This window comes from Amphiura filiformis, chromosome 19, assembly GCF_039555335.1.
Source record: "Amphiura filiformis chromosome 19, Afil_fr2py, whole genome shotgun sequence".
NCBI classification, from domain to species: Eukaryota; Metazoa; Echinodermata; class Ophiuroidea; order Amphilepidida; family Amphiuridae; genus Amphiura; species Amphiura filiformis.
In genome coordinates, this window is record NC_092646.1 from 9,438,741 (window position 1) to 9,465,457 (window position 26,717).

Here is a 26,717-nt window from a genome sequence, read left to right on the forward strand (position 1 = left end):
ATGTAAGCCATATTTCTTCTAATATCTCAAAGCGCATTGGCATAATCCGTAGACTTAGGTATTATCTTCCAAATGATACCCTTAAAATGCTTGCCAATGCCCTTGTCATGCCACACTTTGACTATTGTAGTCCTGTTTGGACAAATTGCATAAACACCCTTTCAACTTCACTTCAAGTGCACCATAATAGACTTGCTCGTACTCTTTTGTCAGCAGATATAAGAACTCCTATTAATGATATGATGGAGTCTCTTAACTGGGATAAACTACATACAAGATGGGAAAAACAACTTCTGATAATTGTGTTCAAGTGCCTTACCCATAATGCACCATCTTACTTATCCTCTCAATTTATTTATATGCAATCTCTTCATACTCATGGTACCAGAAGCCAAACTTTCAATTCTCTTGCCATTCCAAAATGGAACATAAATCATGGCAAGAGAACTTTTCACTACAGATCATGTTATGCTTGGAATGAACTCCCTCAAGATATCCGCAGAAACTTTTCTTCCATGACCCTTAATACTTTTAAAACCTGTATTTCAGATTTGTGATTAGATTTTATAAATTTCCACAAATTTATTCAACTTTTTGTCTTTTCTGTATATCTGATTGCCAAACATGTACATTGTTATAATAATATCAGTATTTAATCATGTAACTATTGGTGTCACCAGACCTAATGTAAAAATGAACCTGATGTACAATGTAACTAATGTATCATGTAACTTTTGATTCCATGCATTGCTTTTAATTTATTTTATATTAACCTATGTTATGAAATTGTACAATGTATATGTATATTGTGAATTGTCACTCAGGGCCCCCTTGGAGATCAGTACTGAAGGGGCTACCCTGGTTAAAGAAAGATTAAATAAATAAATAAATATACGGTGTACGTTTTGCAAGTGCACGCGTATTATATAAATCGAGCAAGGCAATTTCATAGTACCGGGTCACATAAGGCTGCGTTCACATAGAAGTATACTATTCGGGTATACGGTGCACGTTTTGCAGGTGCACGCGTATAGCTTAAACCGAGCAAGGCAATTTCATAGTACCGGGTCACATAAGGCTGCGTTCACATAGAAGTATACTATTCGGGTATACGGTGCACGTTTTACAGGTGTACGCGTATAGCTTAAATCGAGCAAGGTAATTTCATAGTACCGGGTCACATAAGAGGGCACTAAACCTCAAATAAACGAAAATTACCGATTACACGGCTTTTGCGGTAAGAGTTGTGGCGGTTGGTAGTCTCGATACGACTGTGTATTATAGGAAGCAGCTACGTACGCTTTGTGGTAAAGAATGGGAACGAGTTTTATGGGGTCGGAAGCAAAGAAAGAGGAATATCTGACGAGTTTTCGAGAAATATTTTCCGCGAACCAATTGTCTCCAGATTTTAGTAAAGAGTAGATTTTTTATGTAACTACTGCTTATTAGAAAACGCGATGTCATAAACTCAGAAGATGAGTGTTTTATAATGCGAGTTGAAAATGATGATATTAAAACAGCTTTGCATTTTGTTGTGTGGTGGATTTTGCACATGGCACTGCACTGCACGTTATATTTGAGAGTTAAATTGATTCAGAATTCCCCAAATCCTGAACAAGTATTATTTGCCTCTCAATGATGACAAATAAAGTGCCCCGTGATTAACGTCATATCACGGCGAGTAATGTTTACATTTTTAGAGTTACATAATAACAGTGGTCTCGGAGGAGTAGTCACAAAATCATCTTTACTAGACGAATCCAAATCCATGCATTCCTACACATGACTAGCAACCTTTAGTTGAGTACTCGTCGGCTACAATGCACCCAAAATGTGAAATGATTCGGCCTTGGCGGAAATTTTAAACTGCATTCCATCACCCGTGTTACACCTTCCCCGAAAACACAGGTAGGCCTAGACAAAATAATGATTAAAGTTTACAACACAATACAGTTCCCTTCGGCAAAACACACAGCTTCTACATGGTCTATTCACTGTTGAAGTGCCATATAATAATCGGATTAACTACACGCGGTATATATGCATACACCATATCAAACGCTACAAATGGGTGTACTTGCGAACAAAAGGACTATGTATGAATAGATCCCGGGAATAGATGCGACGGGATTACCGGCGGAATCATCTCTATTGTATATATTATTCTACTAACCCTCCTCGTCCTTGCATCTTCTTTAGGTGTTAGGCGGCTTTTATTTCCAAAATTGGGCACTCAAAACACCAGGTTGGTGTTAGCGGCTACCCAAAGATGGCCGACCAAATCCTGACCATGATTTGGCTCGTTGGATTCGTCTATAATTTCATCATCGCCATCCCATGCACCATATTGGTCACCTTTTGCATACGTACGCAAGAGCAAGTTTCAACTCCTCCTGTACTACAGCATTAGGCATATGAATAAACTTGGTGGATAAATAAGACAAATTCATGTCCCATACGTCTAAAAACCAAATTCCTTTTCCAGTGAAAATTTCCTTCATTAATATATTAATTTGCAGCAGCACATAGTCACTCCAACCCCATTTGGATGTTTCCGTGTAATGTTCACGAATATGGCTACCTTTCACGATAATCGGTGTTGCCGGACATCTCTTTTTTAGGCGATCCACGGCTTCTTTTAATTTAACAAGTCTCTGCGTATAACTATCACGTGTCCATTGAGCAAAATGAGCCCATGGACTCAGCACCACGATTGTGTTAGCACACTCGTAACTTGATATCGAGTCCAATATATCGACGAAATATCGATACAGGCGATATGGTGCCCGTTTCGCGGTGATCGCGTGCGGGTGAAATCTGAACGTATAAGTGAAATTTATTTGTGGGAATTCATTTTCGAAAAATAATTCGCGAATTTCTTCTCTGTAAATACCATTCACGAGATCGAGAAGCTCGGATAAGTTTTCCGCCCATTGTCGGGTTGTGGAATCACCCAGTAGAAGCATATGTTTGTTACGTAAACAGTTCTGTATGTCACTTGCATCGGTCCAATGATTCGTGTACACAAATGACGTCCATTTTTTATTCATCCAGTACCCATGACTAAGTTTTGAGGATTGATCGACCAAGTTGGCGATATTGGTAGCCAATGTCGTGTTGTTGTCTGAAAGAAGAAAAATATAACATATTTACTGAGCGACTAGACTGAACTATTTGTGTAATGAAATAATAATACACTATAATGAAATAATAATACACTATACAAACCGATGAATCTCAGATATCTATACACCGGTCTCTTTGTATGATGACTATGATAGAGGGCGAAGTTATAGTCATTTTTACGGTGCTGCAAGGCGCACGTCGCTGCCCGTGCTCTGCGAATCGCTTGGGCTACAGAGCTTTTCAAATCAAGATCGGAAAAGTTCGGAAAACCGTGCTATTTATTCAGTAAGCTACGGGGTCAAATTGTACCAAAACTGGCGGACAAGAAATGTCATGAATTACGACACCCTTTTGCGCGAAAATACAGCTTATTAAGCCAATATGAACATGCATATTGAGCTAACACCACAGCTACTTAGTTTTTCACAATAAGATACTGATGGAAAGAGATGGACAAATATCCGTAATTTTTCGTCAGTTAATTTTTTTTTTTACAGAACGTTTTGTTTACGTGCATCACCTCTTCCACAGTCTCTTACGCAACGCTACCACCACACGCTTGATTGTACGTTGAGTATCCTTGGCAAAAGTACCCCTCTCGTCCCTAAATTGACCGTCGAAAGTTCTTCGTAGTTATGCTGTTACACATTGGAACTTCGCACTGTACATGATGCTGAAGAGGTACTTTTATGCGCGCGCGATTGGGGAAATTATTTCATGCTTCGGGTTTTGTCGGAATTACTCAGTATGAAAAGGTCTATAGGGCATTTCACGTGTAACACAGGGGTGGTTTATAGTAATTTGGTATTCGTCATTTTGTAGCAATCATGACGATATTACCAGTCCGTTTCTATTTCAATTAAATGTAATTCTGATATTCAAACCGTTTGCTGGAACAATTGAACTCAAAGGTTAAAATCAGATTGTTTGTGTGATAACCCTCAATGTACGTGTAAAAGAGAGAAAATAGTAAATACCATTATAATAAAATACATCGGACCTATAATAGGGCATACAACAAAAATAACGTTCTTACCTGATACAGCTATCACTTGTGGACCTTTGAGTAGGCGCTGGTTGAAATATTTTCTGTGGAAAAAATGTATAGTCCACTATTAAAGACCAAGCGACAACTTTTTATTTTTTTCGGCCTAGCGGACCCTATTTTCGGACTAGAAAGAAATCTCACATTTAACATGTTTAAAGGATGTCTCCGGCAATCACAACATGATGCCTTATAGGCCTATGTTAGAAAATTAATTATCAAGTACGAATCATGTGGTTTTATTTAAATCAAACTCATAGTGACCATAAAAACGAAATAATACAGCCTCACTCAACACGCGATATTCAAAATTTCCGGGCACCGAAATTGTCGAGTGCAATGACGTCCCAGTAATACAATGAAGGCTGTCAACAATTGAGAACAAATAACCATGACGTCATTGCACTAAACGGGGTGTTTTTATTCGTTTTTATGATCAATATGAATTGTTTTAAATAATACCACATGATTCGTGCTTGATAATTATTTCTCTAACATACAAGGCATAATGTTGTGATTGCCGGAGACATCCTTTAACCCCCTGAGCACTACCTGCTAATCTAACATTGCCTCTGATTGGTCAATTACGTGATATCTTCACTTTAATCACCAATCAGAATGGAGCTTTGCAAATAATTCACCCCAATTTTTTGTGTGGTGAAATTATATAACGATGTTGCTGTGTTGGTCCAATTGATAATGAAAACTTCTTTTTGACCAATCGGCAGGTAGTTCTCATGGAGTTAAAATGCATTCTCACCTTTCAAAGTATCTAGTGTTCTCACCGGCTGCTTCGTCCGTAAATTTGTTTGACATTTTAGCATCCATTTCAATGACATCAAGTGGGCGACATAGTCCATCTACTGCCTGATGGCAAACGAACACATAATCCCCCAATGCATTCGGTGCAGGATATTTACAGTCAAATGATGTTACATCTTTCCAATGTTCGACCCAACAATTGGTATCGAAGGTTTTATTGCTAAACAAGGCAATGGTCATGTTCTGAAACGTTGCACTCCAAAAAACTTTCGGGCCAATATTCCACATTGTATCACGAAGAAAACGAACTGCTTTACTCGGATTAACCAATGTCACGTTGATTTCAACATTGCCACTCCACGCTGCATAGAAATACACACTATAGGTGCCATTGTTATGATCAACGATCCTTCCTGCAGTACTTGCTTTATATGGATTAGTAGTGGACATTGTAGCCAGCAAGAAATCACCCCCAGATGGCATGGGTTGCTGGGATTCATCGTGAGCTTCGATGATAAAATGCAGCAAGGATCCTTTGGTGATCTGCTCCTGAGGTGTCACCAAGCGATAGCAGGAGAATGCAGCACTTGTTATACCAGAATCTGCAGTTTTGTTCGTCGTATCCACTGCACGTGTTCCAGGGCCTGATACTGGTTTACGCCCCGTGTCTGTCAGGTTGTTTGTTGAATGGTTAGCATGTTTAGTGCTATAGAATTGTGATGGCATTTTCTTTATGGGTTTTAGTACTAGAATGTGTGCATCTGTGGTGACCTGTTTTAGATAGAGATAGAATGAATAATATTAAACTTTATTTAGGGGCAGATGGGGGAGGGGCATGCAGAACAGAGAAGCATACTTCTGTCAAATCTACAAAGCCAGAAAAAAGTATGTATTCACATGGGCTATTGGAGTTGAAATCAATACACCTCCTGGAACATGACCTTAATCTTCTACACAAGGAGTGTCCCCTAAATGGGTGACTCCATTTGAAATCTACACCACGGGCTACACCCCTGTGTGGGAGACAGGGGCGTAAAATTGCCCAGTTGCAATATTTTGACCCGGTATTTAGGTGAGATATACATACCGTTTTTTAAGAGAAACTGTATTCATGTAAAGTTTTCGAGCGTCCAAAAAAGGCTATAGGATTGGAACAATGTGCTCGCGAAGCGCGCAAAAATTTGCATTTTAAACAATTGTGGCCAATGATCGGGGTGACAAGGGCTTTATTGCGACAATGTATAGGTTTCTCGGACTATGTAAAGAAGCCGTCAAAACAGCATCTGCACCGCACATCGACAACGCCTGGTAAATAATTATATTGTACAGGCAGGGAAACTAAATCAATACACGTCTATCTCAGCTATGCACGCCAATACACGTGTATTGATTTTCAAACGATAGATCTTTTGGATACCGGGGTAGAAAATGATAAATATCTCCCGTCATTTTTGCTTTCAAAAGAACCCAATTGTAAGGCTTGCACTTGAATATAATGTGTTGAAAGAACATGATCATCTTAAGTGAGCGTATTGAACTTCAACCGTGCGTTTTGAAATCAAAAACTGAAAAATGAATACATGAATACAAAACCCACCCAAGTCCATGGGAAGTGATTTTGAGAGAAAAACCTGTGTATCATTTTAATTCCTTCAGTTATATTAACCTGGTCAATATGGTAAGTTTTAAGTGCAAATGAGTGGGTTAAACTGTATTAAGTATGACGATTAGCATTTCAGGGACTTCGTGGGGTTCATTTTAAATTTTGGACTTGGGTGCATGGTTTTTTGAATCATATACAAAGACAACAATGTTTGAATGAGATTACCACTAGTAAGATAATACAAAATAAAGCACACAGGTATGTATAATGTTGGTAAGCATTTCAATCAATGTGCTACAAGACTCAAATCATGGACTTTGGTTATTCTTTCATACATGCTATTTTTCACATGCTCAATAGACACAGTGGATGAATTTGAGTTGTTTTTTCATACATATGACAGGCCTATGCATAGCAACAATTCCCATGCTTGACTCAATTTGGCCACAGTATGGACTTGGGTGGGTTTTGTATTCATATATTCAAATATTTACATGTGCAGAACAAAAAAAAATGACAGCTGCCCTCATTCGTAAAGACTCCGATTACGGAACATAACATGCGATACTAGTGCAGTGTGACCACTGGTGGAGGCAGTCTATTAAGCAGATGACGTACCAGGCTCAGTGACCTGAGAGGTCATTTGTCAACAGCCTTAATTAGTCGGAGGTCCATAGTCTTAAAACTAGTATACAGGTCGGAACAAAATGGCCATGCGTGGCTGTTGAAGAACTAATGGATTCGATCTACCATCATGGCTGCCATGAAGGCATCGGGGTGATGACACTGTGCCATCTTTAAAAGACTTCTCTTGCCCATTTTGCATACCCTGGCTATTACATGTATGCATACTTGTATTAATTTATGTGCAATTGATGGATTTTCACCTCTGTTTGTTAACATTCTTAACACGGGTCTGTATGTAAAGATAGACCAATTTAAAGGGTATATATAAAACCTTTTCATAGCATCAAAAAGCTTTTTTTTAAAACTTACTGCAACATATTTTAACATAAGTTTCGACAAAATATCAGCGGAAAAAATTATGTGCAAAAAATAAAAATACATTTTACCATTAAAAATGGTGTGTTTTCATACACTGCACTGCAAAAACAGCCGAGCAACACTTAATAAACACTAGAACACATTAATGGCTAAGGTTTGTACAGTGCCAGGTATAGGGATGCTAATTTATTAACACTAAAACGCGAAGATGTTTATGTTATTATTAACACAAGATAGTGTTAAAAAGCACACTTTTAACACTATCTTGTGTTAAAAACATAAACATCTTCATATTCATTACGTGTTTTAGTGTTTATAAATTAACACCCATATTCCTTCACTCTACAATTCTTAGCCAATAAAGTGTTCAATTGTAGTGTTGCTCGGCTGTTTTTGCAGAGAATAAAATGTATTAAAACGTTTCAATGACCTTTATAAAACGCGACATTCAATGTTATTATTAGACCGTTTTTACCACCAAAAAATATAAACATTTTAAAACGTTTTAAAAATATGTTTTGTGTTTTGCTGAGTTGCTCATGAATCTGCGACCTGGTCTTCGATCCAAATCTGCACAGTCCACTTGTTCAACGTACAAAAATAAATCTGCTGCTGATAATTTCGTTTTTAATTACTGGCCCAAAACTGTGGAATCAACTCCCAAGCAACACCCGGCTCTGTGAATCCAAACAAGTCACTGGACAAGTCTGTAAGAACAAGTCTTTCAGAAACACCTTTAAAGACTCAGTTTCCTAATATGTACTTTTCGACGTACATGTATAAATGTTGTTTAATATGTTACACTACAAGATTCCTATTGTGGCCGCCTGCACAGGTACACCATCACCAAGGACCTGACTGGTACACATAGAGTACCTACCTACACACAGTACCAATGCTGCTACTGTACAGGACCTACCAGCAGTGGTAGGCCTACCGCCTACTGCACAGTACCATCCAAGTACATTGGCGACGATATACCTGTGCAGGCGTCCCCGATAAGTAGGCCTATCTTATGCTTTGTGTTGTTACAGTGCAAATGAAACAGCGCTTAATAAATCTCTGGAAGCATGTTACGATAAGAAGACACTACTTACCAGATACCATAGACCTGTTACAGATACTAGTAGTCCCAAAATTATTTGAAACAATAGAAGGAATCGAAGTTTACCACCTCGTCTGGATTTAAGCCTTTTAGCACTTTCTGTTGCCATTATTAATACACTTTCAACTCCGCATATCAGTGATGTCCGGACTATAATATCATTCTTCCAATGGAAACAATTACAGCAATAGCCAAAGTGTTGTATCAGACTACCTGAGTGTCAGGCTACCTGTATAAGAAAGCAATTTGATCACCGTAATTAATAAATGGGAAATTAGCTATATCCTTTTCATATGAATTCAGAGGGCTAATGTAGTACTAGTAGTAGTACCCTATTATATGACAAAATAATGGTAAGATTGACTTTTTCATTATATTTCAGTTGGATATCTTGGTTAATATAATTATAAGCCTACCACCCTATCCATTACCTAGAGCGGCTGTTGCACCACAAAGCTGAACCATGCTAGGAGATGAATTTATTTATTTATTTATTTATTTATTTATTTATTTATTTATTTATTTATTTATTTATTTATTTATTTATTTATTTATTTATTTATTTATTTATTTATTTATTTATTTAGTTATTTATTTATTTATTTATTTATTTATTTATTTATTATTAATTATCTTGGTTGATATAATTATAAGCCTATACCACCCTATCCATTAACTAGAGCGGCTGTTGCACCACAAAGCTGAACCATGCTAGGAGATGAATTTATTTATTTATTTATTTATTTATTTATTTATTTATTTATTTATTTATTTATTTATTTATTTATTTATTTATTTATTTATTTATTTATTTATTTATTTTTAGTTTGTTTACAAAATTTATCAGAACTATTACAAACTTTCTGCTAAAGCACTTCATGGTTAGTCTCTCACACACATGGCATACCGTATACCATTGGGTACCGTTAGGCTATTAGGCCTATTGGCCCTAATCATGAAAAAAGTAGAAATTCAAAAACAAATTATAAGGGCGTCCATTTGAGCAAATCACACATGCATTAAACTGGAGACTTGTGTTAAGTCCAATACTGTCATAATGGACGAAATCAGTCTTATAGTTGGCTATAATCCTAAGCTATAAGAAAGCTTAACTTTATAGTATAGATGAAAACCTTTTCACCCTTAACACATTCATGTTATTCACCACACCTTTATCAACCAACTGTTAATGTCTACTCATCATAATCTATACATTCTATTTAAGTTTATTAGCAACTTACTATCAAACTTTGAAACAAGCTTAAGTTTCAATGACGCGCAGCAAATCTTCCTTCAGAACCGGGTTTCCTTTCTGATTTGAGCATGCGCATCGAACAACCAAAGTAAGACAGGTTGACCTGCGCAGTACGGCATTTTCGGTGTAGTTGGCATGACGTCATACGCAAACTATTCTTTTTAATCTGGTCTTTAATTATAGAATACTTTAGAACAACTTTGCCCGATAATATTTAGATAATAAAGGTATTGGTTTTAGCCACTGGAGTGCATCTATCGTCTCATATAACGGGCATATAACACGGGCGACATCATTATTTTAAGTAAAACAACGAGGCGAAGCTCGTTACTCGTCCGATTCGAAACACGAAAAACACTTTGCACTTTTCTTTCCATTAATGTTATATCATGAAATACCATATGGCGGAGGTGTTAGTTTTTTATATAAGGAAAATATTCAAACCGATGACCCCATGAAGACAATGGCTAGATATGCTGTATTAATTCTGGAAAGGGTCCGACGACGGTCCGCCATTTTTTTTTTTTCTTCAGATTTTGAGAAACTACAGTTTGCACATTGAAAAGTGAACTTCGACGTACGTGGTGCGAAAAAGTCTTGCCGTACCTTTTTTTATTCATTTACATGCATGTTTCAGCCGAGACGGTTACGTTTGCGGCCACGCAGCGGTATACAGATAAGCTCATCTAGGATTTACTAAAGTAAAACATCTTTGCCCTCATCTCACCATAATTGGGAATTTAACAAACACAGAAAGATCGAATTGAGTTACTCCAGTTGAAATCCATGTGACACTCCCTATGGAAGACGTATCCTTAATCTACCTCACAGGGGTGTATAGATTTCAATTAGAGTCACTCATTTAGAGTAACCGCATTTCAAATTCGCACTCCCTGTGTAGAAGATTAAGATCATGTCTTCCATAGGGGTGTAAGGATTTCAAATGGAATAGTCCATTACGTCAAGGCTGAATCCGGGAACTTAATAAGAACAGACAGTACATTTAAATATAAACCGTTCGGAAATCCACGTCACGTGGTCAGTGTCGACAAATAATGAAACAGTTCCCAAATATAACTTGACTCATGTTGGCAAACAACTCTGCCCTACCCATCAGCAGCAGCTACAATATTTTACTTTGTAAGATATATATAATAACATCCCAGTGTTCACGTGCAATCAATCGGGGTGGGTGGGCGGCTGAGGCTCGAATAAACGTCAGCACCCAATTCCAGTTAAATTTCAAAGAACTTTGATCAGATACTGAAAATGGCCATTTGACTGTCATCAACAACATTGTCAGCCCCCCTTAGAGTAAACAGTAAAACGGAAGTATGCATTAAGATTGAAAGCTAGTTAAGTGGCTTTTTTCAACAAGGGCTGACTAAACTAGGAATGCTACACTTTAAATTACAAGGATTTAAATAAATCCTTAGGATTGCAATTAGGGATCAATCAATTTCAGACTTAAAATTAATCTTATAGATGTCGAACAATCGGAGAGAGAAATGCGACGTCTATACTAGAATTAAGTGTGGGATGCATGGGGGGGGGGGTACTTGCCTTTGGAAGTGTACGGGATTTGCGGACACCAGTCATTTGGTGAGAAGGTCCCAAATTTCCATGAGACTACATTGGAAACATTTTACCAAAAACATGAAAAGGGGTCATTTCGTGAGACTGGGCAGTATTAGGTCAAAATAAAAATAAAACATTTTTTGATGCAACATTTTCAAAGCGTCATCAAAATATTTTGAAAATTATGAAGAAAACTGGTTGCATGGAATATTCGACGTCGAATAACTTGGAATTATGGCAAATCGGCATTGGAAGTTTTTGCAGTTTTGGGACACTTTGTCCTCTGACCTGGGAAAATTCAGAAAAATTGGTTTTTGTGCGTACAAAATTTAATCTAAAATGTTTTTAAAAATATCGATAATTATTATTATTACTTGTTAAGATAAAACGAAAACTTTTCATTTTGGTCAGATTGTCGGTTCAAAGTGATAAATAGGTCGATACCTAATCAAAATGAACAGTATATCTCATCAAAGCGAATAGTTACGGGATCGAAAATAAATGAGTAGGGATTCTATTTAAAAAACCCGGATATACCAGTCATTTTGAAGAGAAATATGTTATGTCCGCATCTGATTATTTCCCTTGTCAAATATAACAAGTACAAGTTTCTATTCAAAAATGAATAGATCGTTTAAGAGTGTAGGACTGTAGGTTATCATGGTTTGCCATTGACAGTGAGACAATTTGGTCAGAGCAATTTGGATTTCAAATGAAGCACTGTATAGAGCAAAGGGGAAGTAACTGGTGGTTAACTTGATTAAGCCTAGTAATTTCTTCATACTAGTAGTCATGTCAGAGTTCCATGACCTCCATTCAACCACGATAGCTCAAAATGTGACCTCAAGTTTGGGACAATGAGTTTTGTACCCACCGTATTCAAAGGTCATTCTATGTGTATGCCAGCATATAGGCCTAAGGATAGAGAACTTTGCCTTGACATATTGACCCCGAGATTGACATGTTGTTAAGCCTACTTGACATTCAATAAACCGTAACCCATTGGATTTATAATAAGCATTCAGGATCTAAGGAGGAAAATTAATCGGAAATTGCGAGCAAACTAATTGGTCTTGGTCAAATCATGGTCATGGAGGTGGTCAGTCCGGTGGCCATCGCTGTATGTGGCTTTTGCTTGTCAGTGACAAAACAATTTATTTTGTTGATATGCCTACAGGTTGTATTGCTTCCCTGAAGTTATATATGCCTGTGTAACAGGGCATATATATTCTCCTTATGCCCTTTAGTCTTCTCCTTCTTATATATGCCTGTGTAACAGGGCATATTATATATGCCTGTGTAACAGGGCATATATATTCTCCTTATGCTCTTTATATATGCCTGTGTAGCAGGGCATATATATTCTCCTTATGCTCTTTAGTCTTCTCCTTCTTCTCCTTCTTATATATGCCTGTGTAACAGGGCATATATATTCTCCTTATGCGCTTTAGTCTTCTCCTTATATATGCCTGTGTAACAGGGCATATATATTCTCCTTATGCTCTTTATATATGCCTGTGTAGCAGGGCATATATATTCTCCTTATGCTCTTTAGTCTTCTCCTTCTTCTTATATATGCCTGTGTAGCAGGGCATATATATTCTCCTTATGCTCTTTAGTCTTCTCCTTCTTCTTCTTCTTATATATGCCTGTGTAGCAGGGCATATATATTCTCCTTATGCTCTTTATATATGCCTGTGTAGCAGGGCATATATATTCTCCTTATGCTCTTTAGTCTTCTCCTTCTTCTTCTTCTTATATATGCCTGTGTAGCAGGGCATATATATTCTCCTTATGCTCTTTAGTCTTCTCCTTCTTCTTCTTCTTATATATGCCTGTGTAGCAGGGCATATATATTCTCCTTATGCTCTTTAGTCTTCTCCTTCTTATATATGCCTGTGTAGCAGGGCATATATATTCTCCTTATGCTCTTTATATATGCCTGTGTAGCAGGGCATATATATTCTCCTTATGCTCTTTAGTTATCTATGCCTGTGCAACAGGGCATAGATATTCCTCTCTTTATCTATGCCTGTGCAACAGGGCATAGATATTCTGCTTATGCTCTTTAGTCTTCTCCTTTTCCTTCTTCTTCTCCTTCTCCTTCTCCTTCTTACGCTTCATATTAACAGGGCTATCTCCAAAACTACAAGGGCCCCAGGGCTCATATTTGGTACACTTAATGGCCCTACCACATAGATGTGCCTTTTGCCCATTTTGGGCCCATAGGTCAAAGGTCACGGGCCCCAGGGGCCCAAATGTAAAAATACAAAGCATGCCGTTTCTCATCAAATAAAGCAGCCTCAGGGCCCTGAGTTGGTGCACTGATAGCCCCAGGAGTACTCTATATTTACATGTATACGTGAGCCCCATATGTCATATATTATGGGCCCCAGGGCCCCAAATGTTAAAAAAAGGGGCAACAGTTTGACAAGGTTAGCTGTGAAACTACAAGGGCACTAGGGCTCATATGTGGCACACGTATGGGCCAGAACTTGTAGATATGCATTTTACCAATTATGGCCCCAGATTTTTAAGGCTAGGGGCCCAGAGGCCCAAATGTTAAAACAAAGGGCCGGCCGTTTCTCAGCAAATAAAGTAGCTACAGGGCTCAGATTTGGTACACAGATAGGTTTTCAGTGTATTGTGATGGAACAGCCATTAAAGGGACACTCCGTTTTGGGATTAAAGGGGTATTCAGATTTTTTGAATTTTTTTTTTTTTTTTTTGATTTTTTTTTGTATGGAACATGTTTGTTGCATTATTTAAGGAGGAGCGCCCTCAAGCGTTTACACAGCAAATGCAATTAAAGGGCTATTATTTGATTTTTAATTAATTAATTAATTTTAATTTTTTTTGGTACACTGATAGCCCTTTTAGAATATGGGGTGTCAGTGGGTGTTAGGGTGATGGAACAGCCATTAAAGGGACACTCCGTTTTGGGAAAAAGGTTTATTCAGATTTTTTATTTTTTTTTTTTTTTTTTTTTTTTTTTTTTTTTTGTATTTTTTTTTTTGCTTGGAACATGTTTGTTGCATTATTTAAGGAGGAGCGCCCTCAAGCGTTTACACAGCAAATGCAATTAAAGGGGTATTATTTGATTTTTAATTAATTAATTTATTTCAATTTTTTTCGTTGGTATACTGATAGTCCTTTTAGAACATGGGGTGTCATGATAGATTAAGAGTGTCATGGTGGGTTAAGGGGGTTAGGGTGGGAAACACAGGCATAGATATTCGTGTTTGGTCAAACACAACTGTGCCATCTAGTTCTCCTTCTCCTCCTTCTTACGCTTCATATTAACAGGGCTATCTCCAAAACTACAAGGGCCCCAGGGCTCATATTTGGCACACTTAATGGCCCTACCCCATAGATGTGCCTTTTGCCCATTTTAGGCCCATAGGTCAAAGGTCACGGGCCCCAGGGGCCCAAATGTAAAAATACAAAGCATGCCGTTTCTCATCAAATAAAGCAACCTCAGGGCCATGAGTTGGTGCACTGATAGCCCCAGGGGTACTCTATATTTACATGTATACATGAGCCCCATATGTCATATATTATGGGCCCCAGGGCCCCAAATGTAAAAAAAAAAAGGGGCAACAGTTTGACAAGGTTAGCTGTGAAACTACAAGGGCACTAGGGCTCATATGTGGCACACGTATGGGCCCGAACTTGTAGATATGCATTTTACCAATTATGGCCCCAGATTTTTAAGGCTAGGGGCCCAGAGGCCCAAATGTTAAAACAAAGGGCCGGCCGTTTCTCAGCAAATAAAGTAGCTACAGGGCTCAGATTTGGAACACAGATAGGTTTTCAGTATAGGGTGATGGAACAGCCATTAAAGGGACACTCCGTTTTGGGATTAAAGGGGTATTCAGATTTTTTGATTTTTTTTTTTTGATTTTTTTTTGTATGGAACATGTTTGTTGCATTATTTAAGGAGGAGCGCTCTCAAGCGTTTACACAGCAAATGCAATTAAAGGGGTATTATTTGATTTTTAATTAATTTATTTATTTCAATTTTTTTCGTTGGTATACTGATAGCCCTTTTAGAATATGGGGTGTCATGATGGATTAAGAGTGTCATGGTGGGTTAAGGGGGTTAGGGTGGGAAACACAGGCATAGATATTCGTGTTTGGTCAAACACAACTGTGCCATCTAGTTAGTCTTCTCCTTTTCCTTCTTCTTCTTCTCCTTCTCCTCCTTCTCACGCTTCATATTAACAGGGCTATCTCCAAAACTACAAGGGCCCCAGGGCTCATATTTGGCACACTTAATGGCCCTACCCAATAGATGTGCCTTTTGCCCATTTTGGGCCCATAGGTCAAAGGTCACGGGCCCCAGGGGCCCAAATGTAAAAATACAAAGCATGCCGTTTCTCATTAAATAAAGCAGCCTCGGTGCCCTGAGTTGGTGCACTGATAGCCCCAGGGGTACTCTATATTTACAGATATACATGAGCCCCGTATGTCATATATTATGGGCCCCAGGACCCCAAATGTTAAAAGAAGGGGCAACAGATTGACAAGGTTAGCTGTAAAACTACAAGGGCACTAGGGCTCATGTGTGGCACACATATGAGCCCAAACTTGTAGCCCCAGATTGTTGTAGCCCCAAACTTTGGCCCCAGATTGTTAAGGCTAGGGGCCCCAGAGGCTCAAATGTTAAAACAAGGGCCAGCCTTTTCTCAGCAAATAAAGTAGCTACAGGGCTCAAATTTGGTAGAACAATAGATCTTTAGCATTATATTAAATATGAATAAACGAGCCCCATATGGCACATAATATGGGCCCAGGGCCCCAAATGCTAAAACATAGGGCCGGCCGTTACTCAGTAAATAAAGCAGCAACAATGTTCTAGGTTGGTATACTGATAGCCATTTCAGCATTAAACATATTACAGGGTGTCAAGAGTGTCATGTGGGTGGGGGTGTGGGGTTGGGGGTTAGGGTGTGAATCACAGGCATAGATATTCGTGTTTGATCAAACACAACAGTGCCATCTAGTCTTCTCCTTCTTATATATGCCTGTGCAACAGGGCATATATATTATCTATGCCTGTGCAACAGGGCATAGATATTCTGCTTATGCTCTTTAGTCTTCTCCTTCTTCTCCTTCTTCTTCTCCTTTTCCTGACCATTCATATTGACAGGTCTATCTCCAAAACTACAAGGGCCCTGGGGCTCATATTTGGCACAAAGATTGACCATACCCTGTAGGTGTGCCTTTGGCCCATCTTGGCCCTATAGGTCAAAGGTCACGGGCCCCAGGGGCCCAAATGTAAAAATACCAATCATGCCATTTCTCATCAAATAAAACAGCCTCAGAGCCCTGAGTAGGTACACTGATAGCACTAGAGGTACTCTATATTTACAAGTATAAATGAGCCCAATATATCTTAAGTTATGGGCCCCAGGGCCCCAAATGTTAAAATAAGGAGCAACAGATTGACATGGCTAGCTCAAAAACTACAGGGGCACTGGGGCTCATATGTGGTACACCTATGGGCCCTAACTTGTCGATGTGAGTTTTGCCCATTTTAGCTCCAGATGTTTAGGGCTAGGGGCCCAATAGGGCCAAATGTTAAAACAAAGGGCCGACCGTTTCTCAGCAAATAAAGTAGCTGCAATGCTCAGATTTGAAACACTAATAGGTCTTTAGCATTATATTGTTATATGAATATAAAAGCCCCATATGTCACATAATATGGGCCCCAGGGCCCCAAACGCTAAAACAAAGGGCCTGCTGTTACTCGGTAAATAAAGCAGCTCCAATGCCTTGTGTTGGTATACTGATAGCCCTTTTAGCATTAAACATATTATGGGGTGTCAGGATGGGTTAAGGGCGTCATGGTGTGTTAAGGGGGGGGGGGGAGGGGGGAATCACAGGCATAGATATTCGTGTTTGGTCAAACACAACTGTGCCATCTAGTTCTCCTTATGCTCTTTAGTCTTCTCCGTCTTCTCCTTCTTCTCCTTTTCCTCCTCACGCTTCATATTGACAGGGCTATCTCCCAAACTACAGGGGCCCTCGGGCTCATAGTTGGCACACATAATGGTCCTGCCCCATAGATGTGCCTTTTGCCCCTTTTGTCCCCAAAAGTCGAAGGTCGCGGGCCCCCAAGGTCATCCAAGTATAGTTTGTTGGATTATCATCAAACTTGGTGGATGAGATCACCATCGAGTGCCAATAATGGTCAAGGTCATGTCAAGGTCATCCGAGTATAGATTGTTGGATTGCCACGAAACTTGGTGCATGGGGTCACCATCGAATACCAAAAATGGTCAAGGTCATGTCAAGGTCATCCGAGGATAGACTGTTGGATTGCCATAAAACTTGGTGGATGGGATCACCATCGAATGCTGAAAATGGTCAAGGTCATGTCATGGTCATCCGAGTATAGTAGGTTAGATTGCCACCAAACTTGGTGGATGGGATTATCCCTTAGTATATATTCTCCTTATGCTCTTTAGTCTTCTCCGTCTTCTCCTTCTTCTCCTTTTCCTCCTCACGCTTCATATTGACAGGGCTATCTCCCAAACTACAGGGGCCCTCGGGCTCATAGTTGGCACACATAATGGTCCTGCCCCATAGATGTGCCTTTTGCCCCTTTGTCCCCAAAAGTCGAAGGTCGCGGGCCCCCAAGGTCATCCAAGTATAGTTTGTTGGATTATCATCAAACTTGGTGGATGAGATCACCATCGAGTGCCAATAATGGTCAAGGTCATGTCAAGGTCATCCGAGTATAGATTGTTGGATTGCCACGAAACTTGGTGCATGGGGTCACCATCGAATACCAAATATGGTCAAGGTCATGTCAAGGTCATCCGAGGATAGACTGTTGGATTGCCATAAAACTTGGTGGATGGGATCACCATCGAATGCTGAAAATGGTCAAGGTCATGTCATGGTCATCCGAGTATAGTAGGTTAGATTGCCACCAAACTTGGTGGATGGGATTATCCCTTAGTGCTGAAAATGGTCAAGGTCATGTCAAGGTCATCCTAGTATAGATTGTTGGATTGTCATCAAACTTGGTTGATGGGATCACCATCGAGTGCCAAAAATGGTCAAGGTCATGTCAAGGTCAGGGGGGTTAGGGTTGGAATCACAGGCATATATATTCGTGTTTGCTCAAACACAACAGTGCCATCTAGTTCTCCTTCTTCTCCTTTTCCTCCTCATGCTTCACATTAACAGGGCTAGCTCCAAAACTACAAGGGCCCCAGGGCTCATACTTGGTACACTTAATGCCCCCACCCCAAAGATGTGCCTTTTAGGGTCAAGGTCATGTCAAGGTCGTCTAAGTATATATTGTTGGATTGTCATCATATTTGGTGGATGTGATCACAATCGAATGCCGAAAAGGGTCAAGGTCATGTCAAGGTCATCCGAGTATAGTTTGTTGGATTATCATCAAACTTGGTGGATGAGATCACCATCGAGTGCCAATTATTGTCAAGGTCATGTCAAGGTCATCAGAGCAAAAATTGTTGGATTGTCATCAAACTTGGTTGATGAGATCACCATCGAGTGCCGAAAATGGTCAAGGTCATATCAAGGTCATACGAGTATAGATTATTGGATTACCACCAAACTTGGTGCATGGGATCATCATCGAATGCCAAAAATGGTCAAGGTCATGTCAAGGTCATCAGAGTAAAGATTACTAGATTGTAACCAAACTTGGTGAATGAGATCACCATCGAGCGCCAATATTGGTCAAGGTCATATCAAGGTCATCCGAGTATAGATTGTTGGATTGTCACCAAGTTTGGTGCATGGGATCACCATCAAATGCCAAAATGGATAAGGTCATGTCAAGGTCATCAGAGTAAAGATTGTTGGATTGTAACTAAACTTGGTGGATGATATCACCATCGAGTGCCAATAATGGTCAAGGTCATATCAAGGTCATTGGTGGTTAGGGTGGGAATCACAGGCATATATATTCGTGTTTGCTCAAACACAGCAGTGCCATCTAGTTCTTCTTCTCCTTCTTCTTCTCCTTCTCACGCTTCATATTAACAGGGCTAGCTCCAAAACTACAAGGGCCCCAGGGCTCATGCTTGGCACACTTAATGGCCCCACCCCAAAGATGTGCCTTTTAGGGGTCAAGGTCATGTCAAGGTCATCTAAGTATATATTGTTGGATTGTCATCATATTTGGCGGATGTGATCACAATCGAATGCCGAAAAGGGTCAAGGTCATGTCAAGGTCATCCGAGTATAGTTTGTTGGATTATCATTAAACTTGGTGCATGAGATCACCATCGAGTGCCAATTATGGTCAAGGTCATGTCAAGGTCATCAGAGTAAAAATGGTTGGATTGTCATCAAACTTGGTTGATGAGATCACCATCGAGTGCCGAAAATGGTCAAGGTCATATCAAGGTCATCCGAGTATAGATTATTGGATTGCCACCAAACTTGGTGCATGGGATCACCATCGAATGCCAAAAATGGTCAAGGTCATGTCAAGGTCATCAGAGTGAAGATTATTGGATTGCCACCAAACTTGGTGCATGGGATCGTCATCGAATGCCAAAATGGTCAAGGTCATGTCAAGGTCATCAGAGTAAAATTGTTGGATTGTCATCAAACTTGGTTGATGAGATCACCATCGAGTGCCAAAAATGGTCAAGGTCATATCAAGGTCATACGAGTATAGATTATTGGATTGCCACCAAACTTGGTGCATGGGATCACCATCGAATGCCCAAAATGGTCAAGGTCATGTCAAGGTCATCAGAGTGAAGATTATTGGATTGCCACCAAACTTGGTGCATGGGATCGTCATCGAATGCCAAAAATGGTCAAGGTCAAGTCAAGGTCATCAGAGTAAAGATTATTAGATTGTAACCAAACTTGGTGAATGAGATCACCATCGAGCACCAATATTGGTTAAGGTCATATCAAGGTCATCCGAGTATAGATAGTTGGATTGTCACCAAGTTTGGTCCATGGGATCACTATCGAGTGCCAATAATGGTCAAGGTCATGTCAAGGTCATTGGTGGTTAGGGTGGGAATCACAGGCATATATATTCGTGTTTGCTCAAACACAACAGTGCCATCTAGTTAGTCTTCTCCTTCTTCTTCTTCTCCTTCTTCTTCTCCTTCTCACGCTTCATATTAACAGGGCTAGCTCCAAAACTACAAGGGCCCCAGGGCTCATGCTTGGCACACTTAATGGCCCCACCCCAAAGATGTGCCTTTTAGGGTCAAGGTCATGTCAAGGTCATCTAAGTATATATTGTTGGATTGTCATCATATTTGGCGGATGTGATCACAATCGAATGCCGAAAAGGGTCAAGGTCATGTCAAGGTCATCCGAGTATAGTTTGTTGGATTATCATCAAACTTGGTGCATGAGATCACCATCGAGTGCCAATTATGGTCAAGGTCATGTCAAGGTCATCAGAGTAAAATGGTTGGATTGTCATCAAACTTGGTTGATGAGATCACCATCGAGTGCCGAAAATGGTCAAGGTCATATCAAGGTCATCCGAGTATAGATTATTGGATTGCCACCAAACTTGGTGCATGGGATCACCATCGAATGCCAAAATGGTCAAGGTCATGTCAAGGTCATCAGAGTGAAGATTATTGGATTGCCACCAAACTTGGTGCATGGGATCGTCATCGAATGCCAAAAATGGTCAAGGTCATGTCAAGGTCATCAGAGTAAAATTGTTGGATTGTCATCAAACTTGGTTGATGAGATCACCATCGAGTGCCAAAAATGGTCAAGGTCATATCAAGGTCATACGAGTATAGATTATTGGATTGCCACCAAACTTGGTGCATGGGATCACCATCGAATGCCCAAAATGGTCAAGGTCATGTCAAGGTCATCAGAGTGAAGATTATTGGATTGCCACCAAACTTGGTGCATGGGATCGTCATCGAAAGCCAAAAATGGTCAAGGTCAAGTCAAGGTCATCAGAGTAAAGATTATTAGATTGTAACCAAACTTGGTGAATGAGATCACCATCGAGCACCAATATTGGTTAAGGTCATATCAAGGTCATCCGAGTATAGATAGTTGGATTGTCACCAAGTTTGGTCCATGGGATCACTATCGAGTGCCAATAATGGTCAAGGTCATGTCAAGGTCATTGGTGGTTAGGGTGGGAATCACAGGCATATATATTCGTGTTTGCTCAAACACAACAGTGCCATCTAGTCTTCTCCTTCTTCTCCTTCTTCTCCTTCTTCTCCTTTTCCTCCTCATGCTTCACATTAACAGGGCTAGCTCCAAAACTACAAGGGCCCCAGGGCTCATACTTGGTACACTTAATGCCCCCACCCCAAAGATGTGCCTTTTAGGGTCAAGGTCATGTCAAGGTCGTCTAAGTATATATTGTTGGATTGTCATCATATTTGGTGGATGTGATCACAATCGAATGCCGAAAAGGGTCAAGGTCATGTCAAGGTCATCCGAGTATAGTTTGTTGGATTATCATCAAACTTGGTGGATGAGATCACCATCGAGTGCCAATTATTGTCAAGGTCATGTCAAGGTCATCAGAGCAAAATTGTTGGATTGTCATCAAACTTGGTTGATGAGATCACCATCGAGTGCCGAAAATGGTCAAGGTCATATCAAGGTCATACGAGTATAGATTATTGGATTACCACCAAACTTGGTGCATGGGATCATCATCGAATGCCAAAAATGGTCAAGGTCATGTCAAGGTCATCAGAGTAAAGATTACTAGATTGTAACCAAACTTGGTGAATGAGATCACCATCGAGCGCCAATATTGGTCAAGGTCATATCAAGGTCATCCGAGTATAGATTGTTGGATTGTCACCAAGTTTGGTGCATGGGATCACCATCAAATGCCAAAAATGGATAAGGTCATGTCAAGGTCATCAGAGTAAAGATTGTTGGATTGTAACTAAACTTGGTGGATGATATCACCATCGAGTGCCAATAATGGTCAAGGTCATATCAAGGTCATTGGTGGTTAGTATAGATTATTGTTTGCTCAAACACAGCAGTGCCATCTAGTTCTTCTTCTCCTTCTTCTTCTCCTTCTCACGCTTCATATTAACAGGGCTAGCTCCAAAACTACAAGGGCCCCAGGGCTCATGCTTGGCACACTTAATGGCCCCACCCCAAAGATGTGCCTTTTAGGGTCAAGGTCATGTCAAGGTCGTCTAAGTATATATTGTTGGATTGTCATCATATTTGGTAAATATGATCACAATCGAATGCCGAAAAGGGTCAAGGTCATGTCAAGGTCATCCGAGTATAGTTTGTTGGATTATCATCAAACTTGGTGGATGAGATCTCCATCGAGTGCCAATTATTGTCAAGGTCATGTCAAGGACATCAGAGCAAAAATTGTTGGATTGTCATCAAACTTGGTTGATGAGATCACCATCGAGTGCCGAAAATGGTCAAGGTCAAATCAAGGTCATCCGAGTATAGATTATTGGATTGCCTCCATACTTGGTGCATGGGAGCACCATCGAATGCCAAAACTGGTCAAGGTCATGTCAAGGTCATCAGAGTAAAGATTATTGGATTGCCACCAAACTTGGTGCATGGGATCATAAATCGAAAAAAAAAATGGTCAAGGTCATGTCAAGGTCATCAGAGTTAAGATTGTTAGATTGTAACCAAAATTGGTGAATGAGATCACCGTCGAGCGCCAATATTGGTCAAGGTCATGCCAAGGTCATCCGAGTATAGATTGTTGGATCGTCACCAAACTTGGTGCATGGGATCACCATCGAATGCCAAAAATGGATAAGGTCATGTCAAGGTCATCCGAGTAAAGATTGTTGGATTGTAACCAAACTTGGTGGATGATATCACCATCGAATGCCAATAATGGTCAAGGTCATGTCAAGGTCATTAGGGGTTAGGGTAGGAATCACAGGCATATATATTCGTGTTTGCTCAAACACAACAGTGCCATCTAGTTCTTCTTCTCCTTCTTCTTCTTCTCCTTCTCACGCTTCATATTAACAAGGCTAGCTCCAAAACTACAAGGGCCCCAGGGCTCATACTTGGCATACTTAATGGCCCCACCCCAAAGATGTGCCTTTTATGGGTCAAGGTCATGTCAAGGTCGTCTAAGTATATATTGTTGGATTGTCATCATATTTGGTGGATGTGATCACAATCGAATGCCGAAAAGGGTCAAGGTCATGTCAAGGTCATCCGAGTAAAGATTATTGGATTGCCACCAAACTTGGTGCATGGGATCACAATCGAATGCCAAAAATGGTCAAGGTCATCAGAGTAAAGATTATTGAATTGCCACCAAACTTGGTGCATGGGATCATAATCGAAAGCCAAAAATGGTCAAGGTCATGTCAAGGTCATCTGAGTATAGATTGTTGGATTATCACCAAACTTGGTGCATGGGATCACCATCGAATGCCAAAAATGGTCAGGGTCATGTCAAGGTCATCAGAGTAAAGATTATTGGATTGCCACCAAACTTGGTGCATGGGATCATAATCAAAAGCCCAAAATGGTCAAGGTCATGTCAAGGTCATCCGAGTATAGATTGTTGGATTATCACCAAACTTGGTGCATGGGATCACCATCGAATACCAAAAATGGATAAGGTCATGTCAAGGTCAACAGAGTAAAGATTGTTGGATTTTAACCAAACTTGGTGGATGATATCACCATCGAGTGCCAATAATGGTCAGGGTCATGTCAAGGTCATCAGAGTAAAGATTATTGGATTGCCACCAAACTTGGTGCATGGGATCATAATCAAAAGCCCAAAATGGTCAAGGTCATGTCAAGGTCATCCGAGTATAGATTGTTGGATTATCACCAAACTTGGTGCATGGGATCACCATCGAATACCAAAAATGGATAAGGTCATGTCAAGGTCAACAGAGTAAAGATTGTTGGATTTTAACCAAACTTGGTGGATGATATCACCATCGAGTGCCAATAATGGTCAAGGTCATGTCAAGGTCATTGGGGGTTAGGGTGGGAATCACAGGCATATATATTCGTGTTTGCTCAAACACAACAGTGCCATCTAGTTAGTCTTCTCCTTCTTATATATGCCTGTGTAGCAGGGCATATATATTCTCCTTATGCTCTTTAGTCTTCTCCTTCTTCTTCTTATATATGCCTGTGTAGCAGGGCATATATATTCTCCTTATGCTCTTTAGTCTTCTCCTTCTTCTTCTTCTTCTTCTCCTTCTTCTTCTCCTTCTCACGCTTCATATTAACAGGGCTAGCTCCAAAACTACAAGGGCCCCAGGGCTCATACTTGGCACACTTAATGGCCCCACCCCAAAGATGTGCCTTTTAGGGGTCAAGGTCATGTCAAGGTCATCTAAGTATATATTGTTGGATTGTCATCATATTTGGTGGATGTGACCACAATCGAATGCCGAAAAGGGTCAAGGTCATGTCAAGGTCATCGGAGTATAGTTTGTTGGATTATCATCAAACTTGGTGGATGAGATCACCATCGAGTGCCAATTATGGCCAAGGTCATGTCAAGGTCATCAGAGCAAATATTGTTGGATTGTCATCAAACTTGGTTCATGAGATCACCATCGAGTGCCGAAAATGGTCAAGGTCATATCAAGGTCATCCGAGTATAGATTATTGGATTGGCACCAAACTTGGTGCATGGGATCACCATCGAATGCCAAAATGGTCAAGGTCATGTCAAGGTCATCAGAGTAAAGATTATTGGACTCCCACCAAACTTGGTGCATGGGATCATAATCGAATGCCAAAAGATTGTTAGATTGTAACCAAACTTGGTGAATGAGATCACCGTCGACCGCCAATATTGGTCAAGGTCATGTCAAGGTCATCCGAGTATAGATTGTTGGATTGTCACCAAACTTGGTGGATGATATCACCATCGAGTGCCAATAATGGTCAAGGTCATGTCAAGATCATTGGGGGTTAGGGTGGGAATCACAGGCATATATATTCGTGTTTGCTCAAACACAACAGTGCCATCTAGTTATATATGCCTGTGTAGCAGGGCATATATATTCTCCTTATGCTCTTTAGTCTTCTCCTTCTTCTTATATATGCCTGTGTAACAGGGCATATATATTCTCCTTATGCTCTTTAGTCTTCTCCGTCTTCTTCTCCTTCTTCTTCTCCTTCTCCTTCTCACACTTCATAATGACAGGGCTATCTCCAAAACTACAAGGGCCCTGGGGCTCATACTTCAGCACACTTAATGGCCCCACCCCAAAGATGTGCCTTTTAGGGGTCAAGGTCATGTCAAGGTCATCTTAAGTATATATTGTTGGATTGTCATCATATTTGGTGGATGTGATCACAATCGAGTGCCGAAAAGGGTCAAGGTCATGTCAAGGTCATCGGAGTATAGTTTGTTGGATTACCATCAAACTTGGTGGATGAGATCACCATCGAGTGCCAATTATGGTCAAGGTCATGTCAAGGTCATCAGAGCAAATATTGTTGGATTGTCATCAAACTTGGTTCATGAGATCACCATCGAGTGCCGAAAATGGTCAAGGTCATATCAAGGTCATCCGAGTATAGATTATTGGATTGCCACCAAACTTGGTACATGGGATCACCATCGAATGCCAAAAATGGTCAAGGTCATATCAAGGTCATCAGAGTAAAGATTGTTGGATTGCCATCAAACTTGGTGCATGGGATCATAATGTAATGCAAAAAATGGTCAAGGTCATGTCAAGGTCATCAGAGTAAAGATTGTTGGATTGTAACCAAACTTGGTGGATGATATCACCATCGAGTGCCAAAAATGGTCAAGGTCATTGGGGTTAGGATGGGAATCACAGGCATATATATTCGTGTTTGCTCAAACACAACAGTGCCATCTAGTTCTTCTTCTCCTTCTTCTTCTCCTTCTCACGCTTGATATTAACAGGGCTAGCTCCAAAACTACAAGGGCCCCAGGGCTCATGCTTTGGCACACTTAATGGCCCCACCCCCAAAGATGTGCCTTTTAGGGGTCAAGGTCATGTCAAGGTCATCTAAGTATATATTGTTGGATTGTCATCATATTTGGCGGATGTGATCACAATCGAATGCCGAAAAGGGTCAAGGTCATGTCAAGGTCATCCGAGTATAGTTTGTTGGATTATCATCAAACTTGGTGCATGAGATCACCATCGAGTGCCAATTATGGTCAAGGTCATGTCAAGGTCATCAGAGTAAAAATGGTTGGATTGTCATCAAACTTGGTTGATGAGATCACCATCGAGTGCCGAAAATGGTCAAG

At 40.1% G+C, this 26,717-nt stretch overlaps 1 protein-coding gene across 1 annotated transcript; it reads right to left on the bottom strand.

Moving 5' to 3' along the window:
• Positions 1-300: 300 nt before the first annotated feature.
• LOC140140891 (NXPE family member 1-like) lies at positions 301-9,969 on the bottom strand. Its single transcript, XM_072162643.1, has 5 exons — positions 9,888-9,969; positions 8,639-8,875; positions 4,932-5,704; positions 4,163-4,215; positions 301-3,124 (listed from the first exon to the last, which is right to left on the bottom strand). Exons 2-5 carry the CDS (start codon positions 8,753-8,755, stop codon positions 2,352-2,354), a joined length of 1,716 nt encoding a protein of 571 aa, XP_072018744.1. The 5' UTR covers positions 8,756-8,875; positions 9,888-9,969; the 3' UTR covers positions 301-2,351.
• Positions 9,970-26,717: the final 16,748 nt, after the last annotated feature.

Bases quoted from the DNA above. Each gene is read 5' to 3' on its own strand.
- LOC140140891 (XM_072162643.1), bottom strand. From the start codon at position 8,755: ATGGCAACAGAAAGTGCTAAAAGGCTTAAATCCAGACGAGGTGGTAAA. The intron at 5,705-8,638 runs GTAAGTAGTGTC...TATCTAAAACAG, and splicing joins TAACAGGTCTATGGTATCTG to GTCACCACAGATGCACACAT. The intron at 3,125-4,162 runs GTAAGAACGTTA...TTCTTCTTTCAG, and splicing joins ACAAGTGATAGCTGTATCAG to ACAACAACACGACATTGGCT.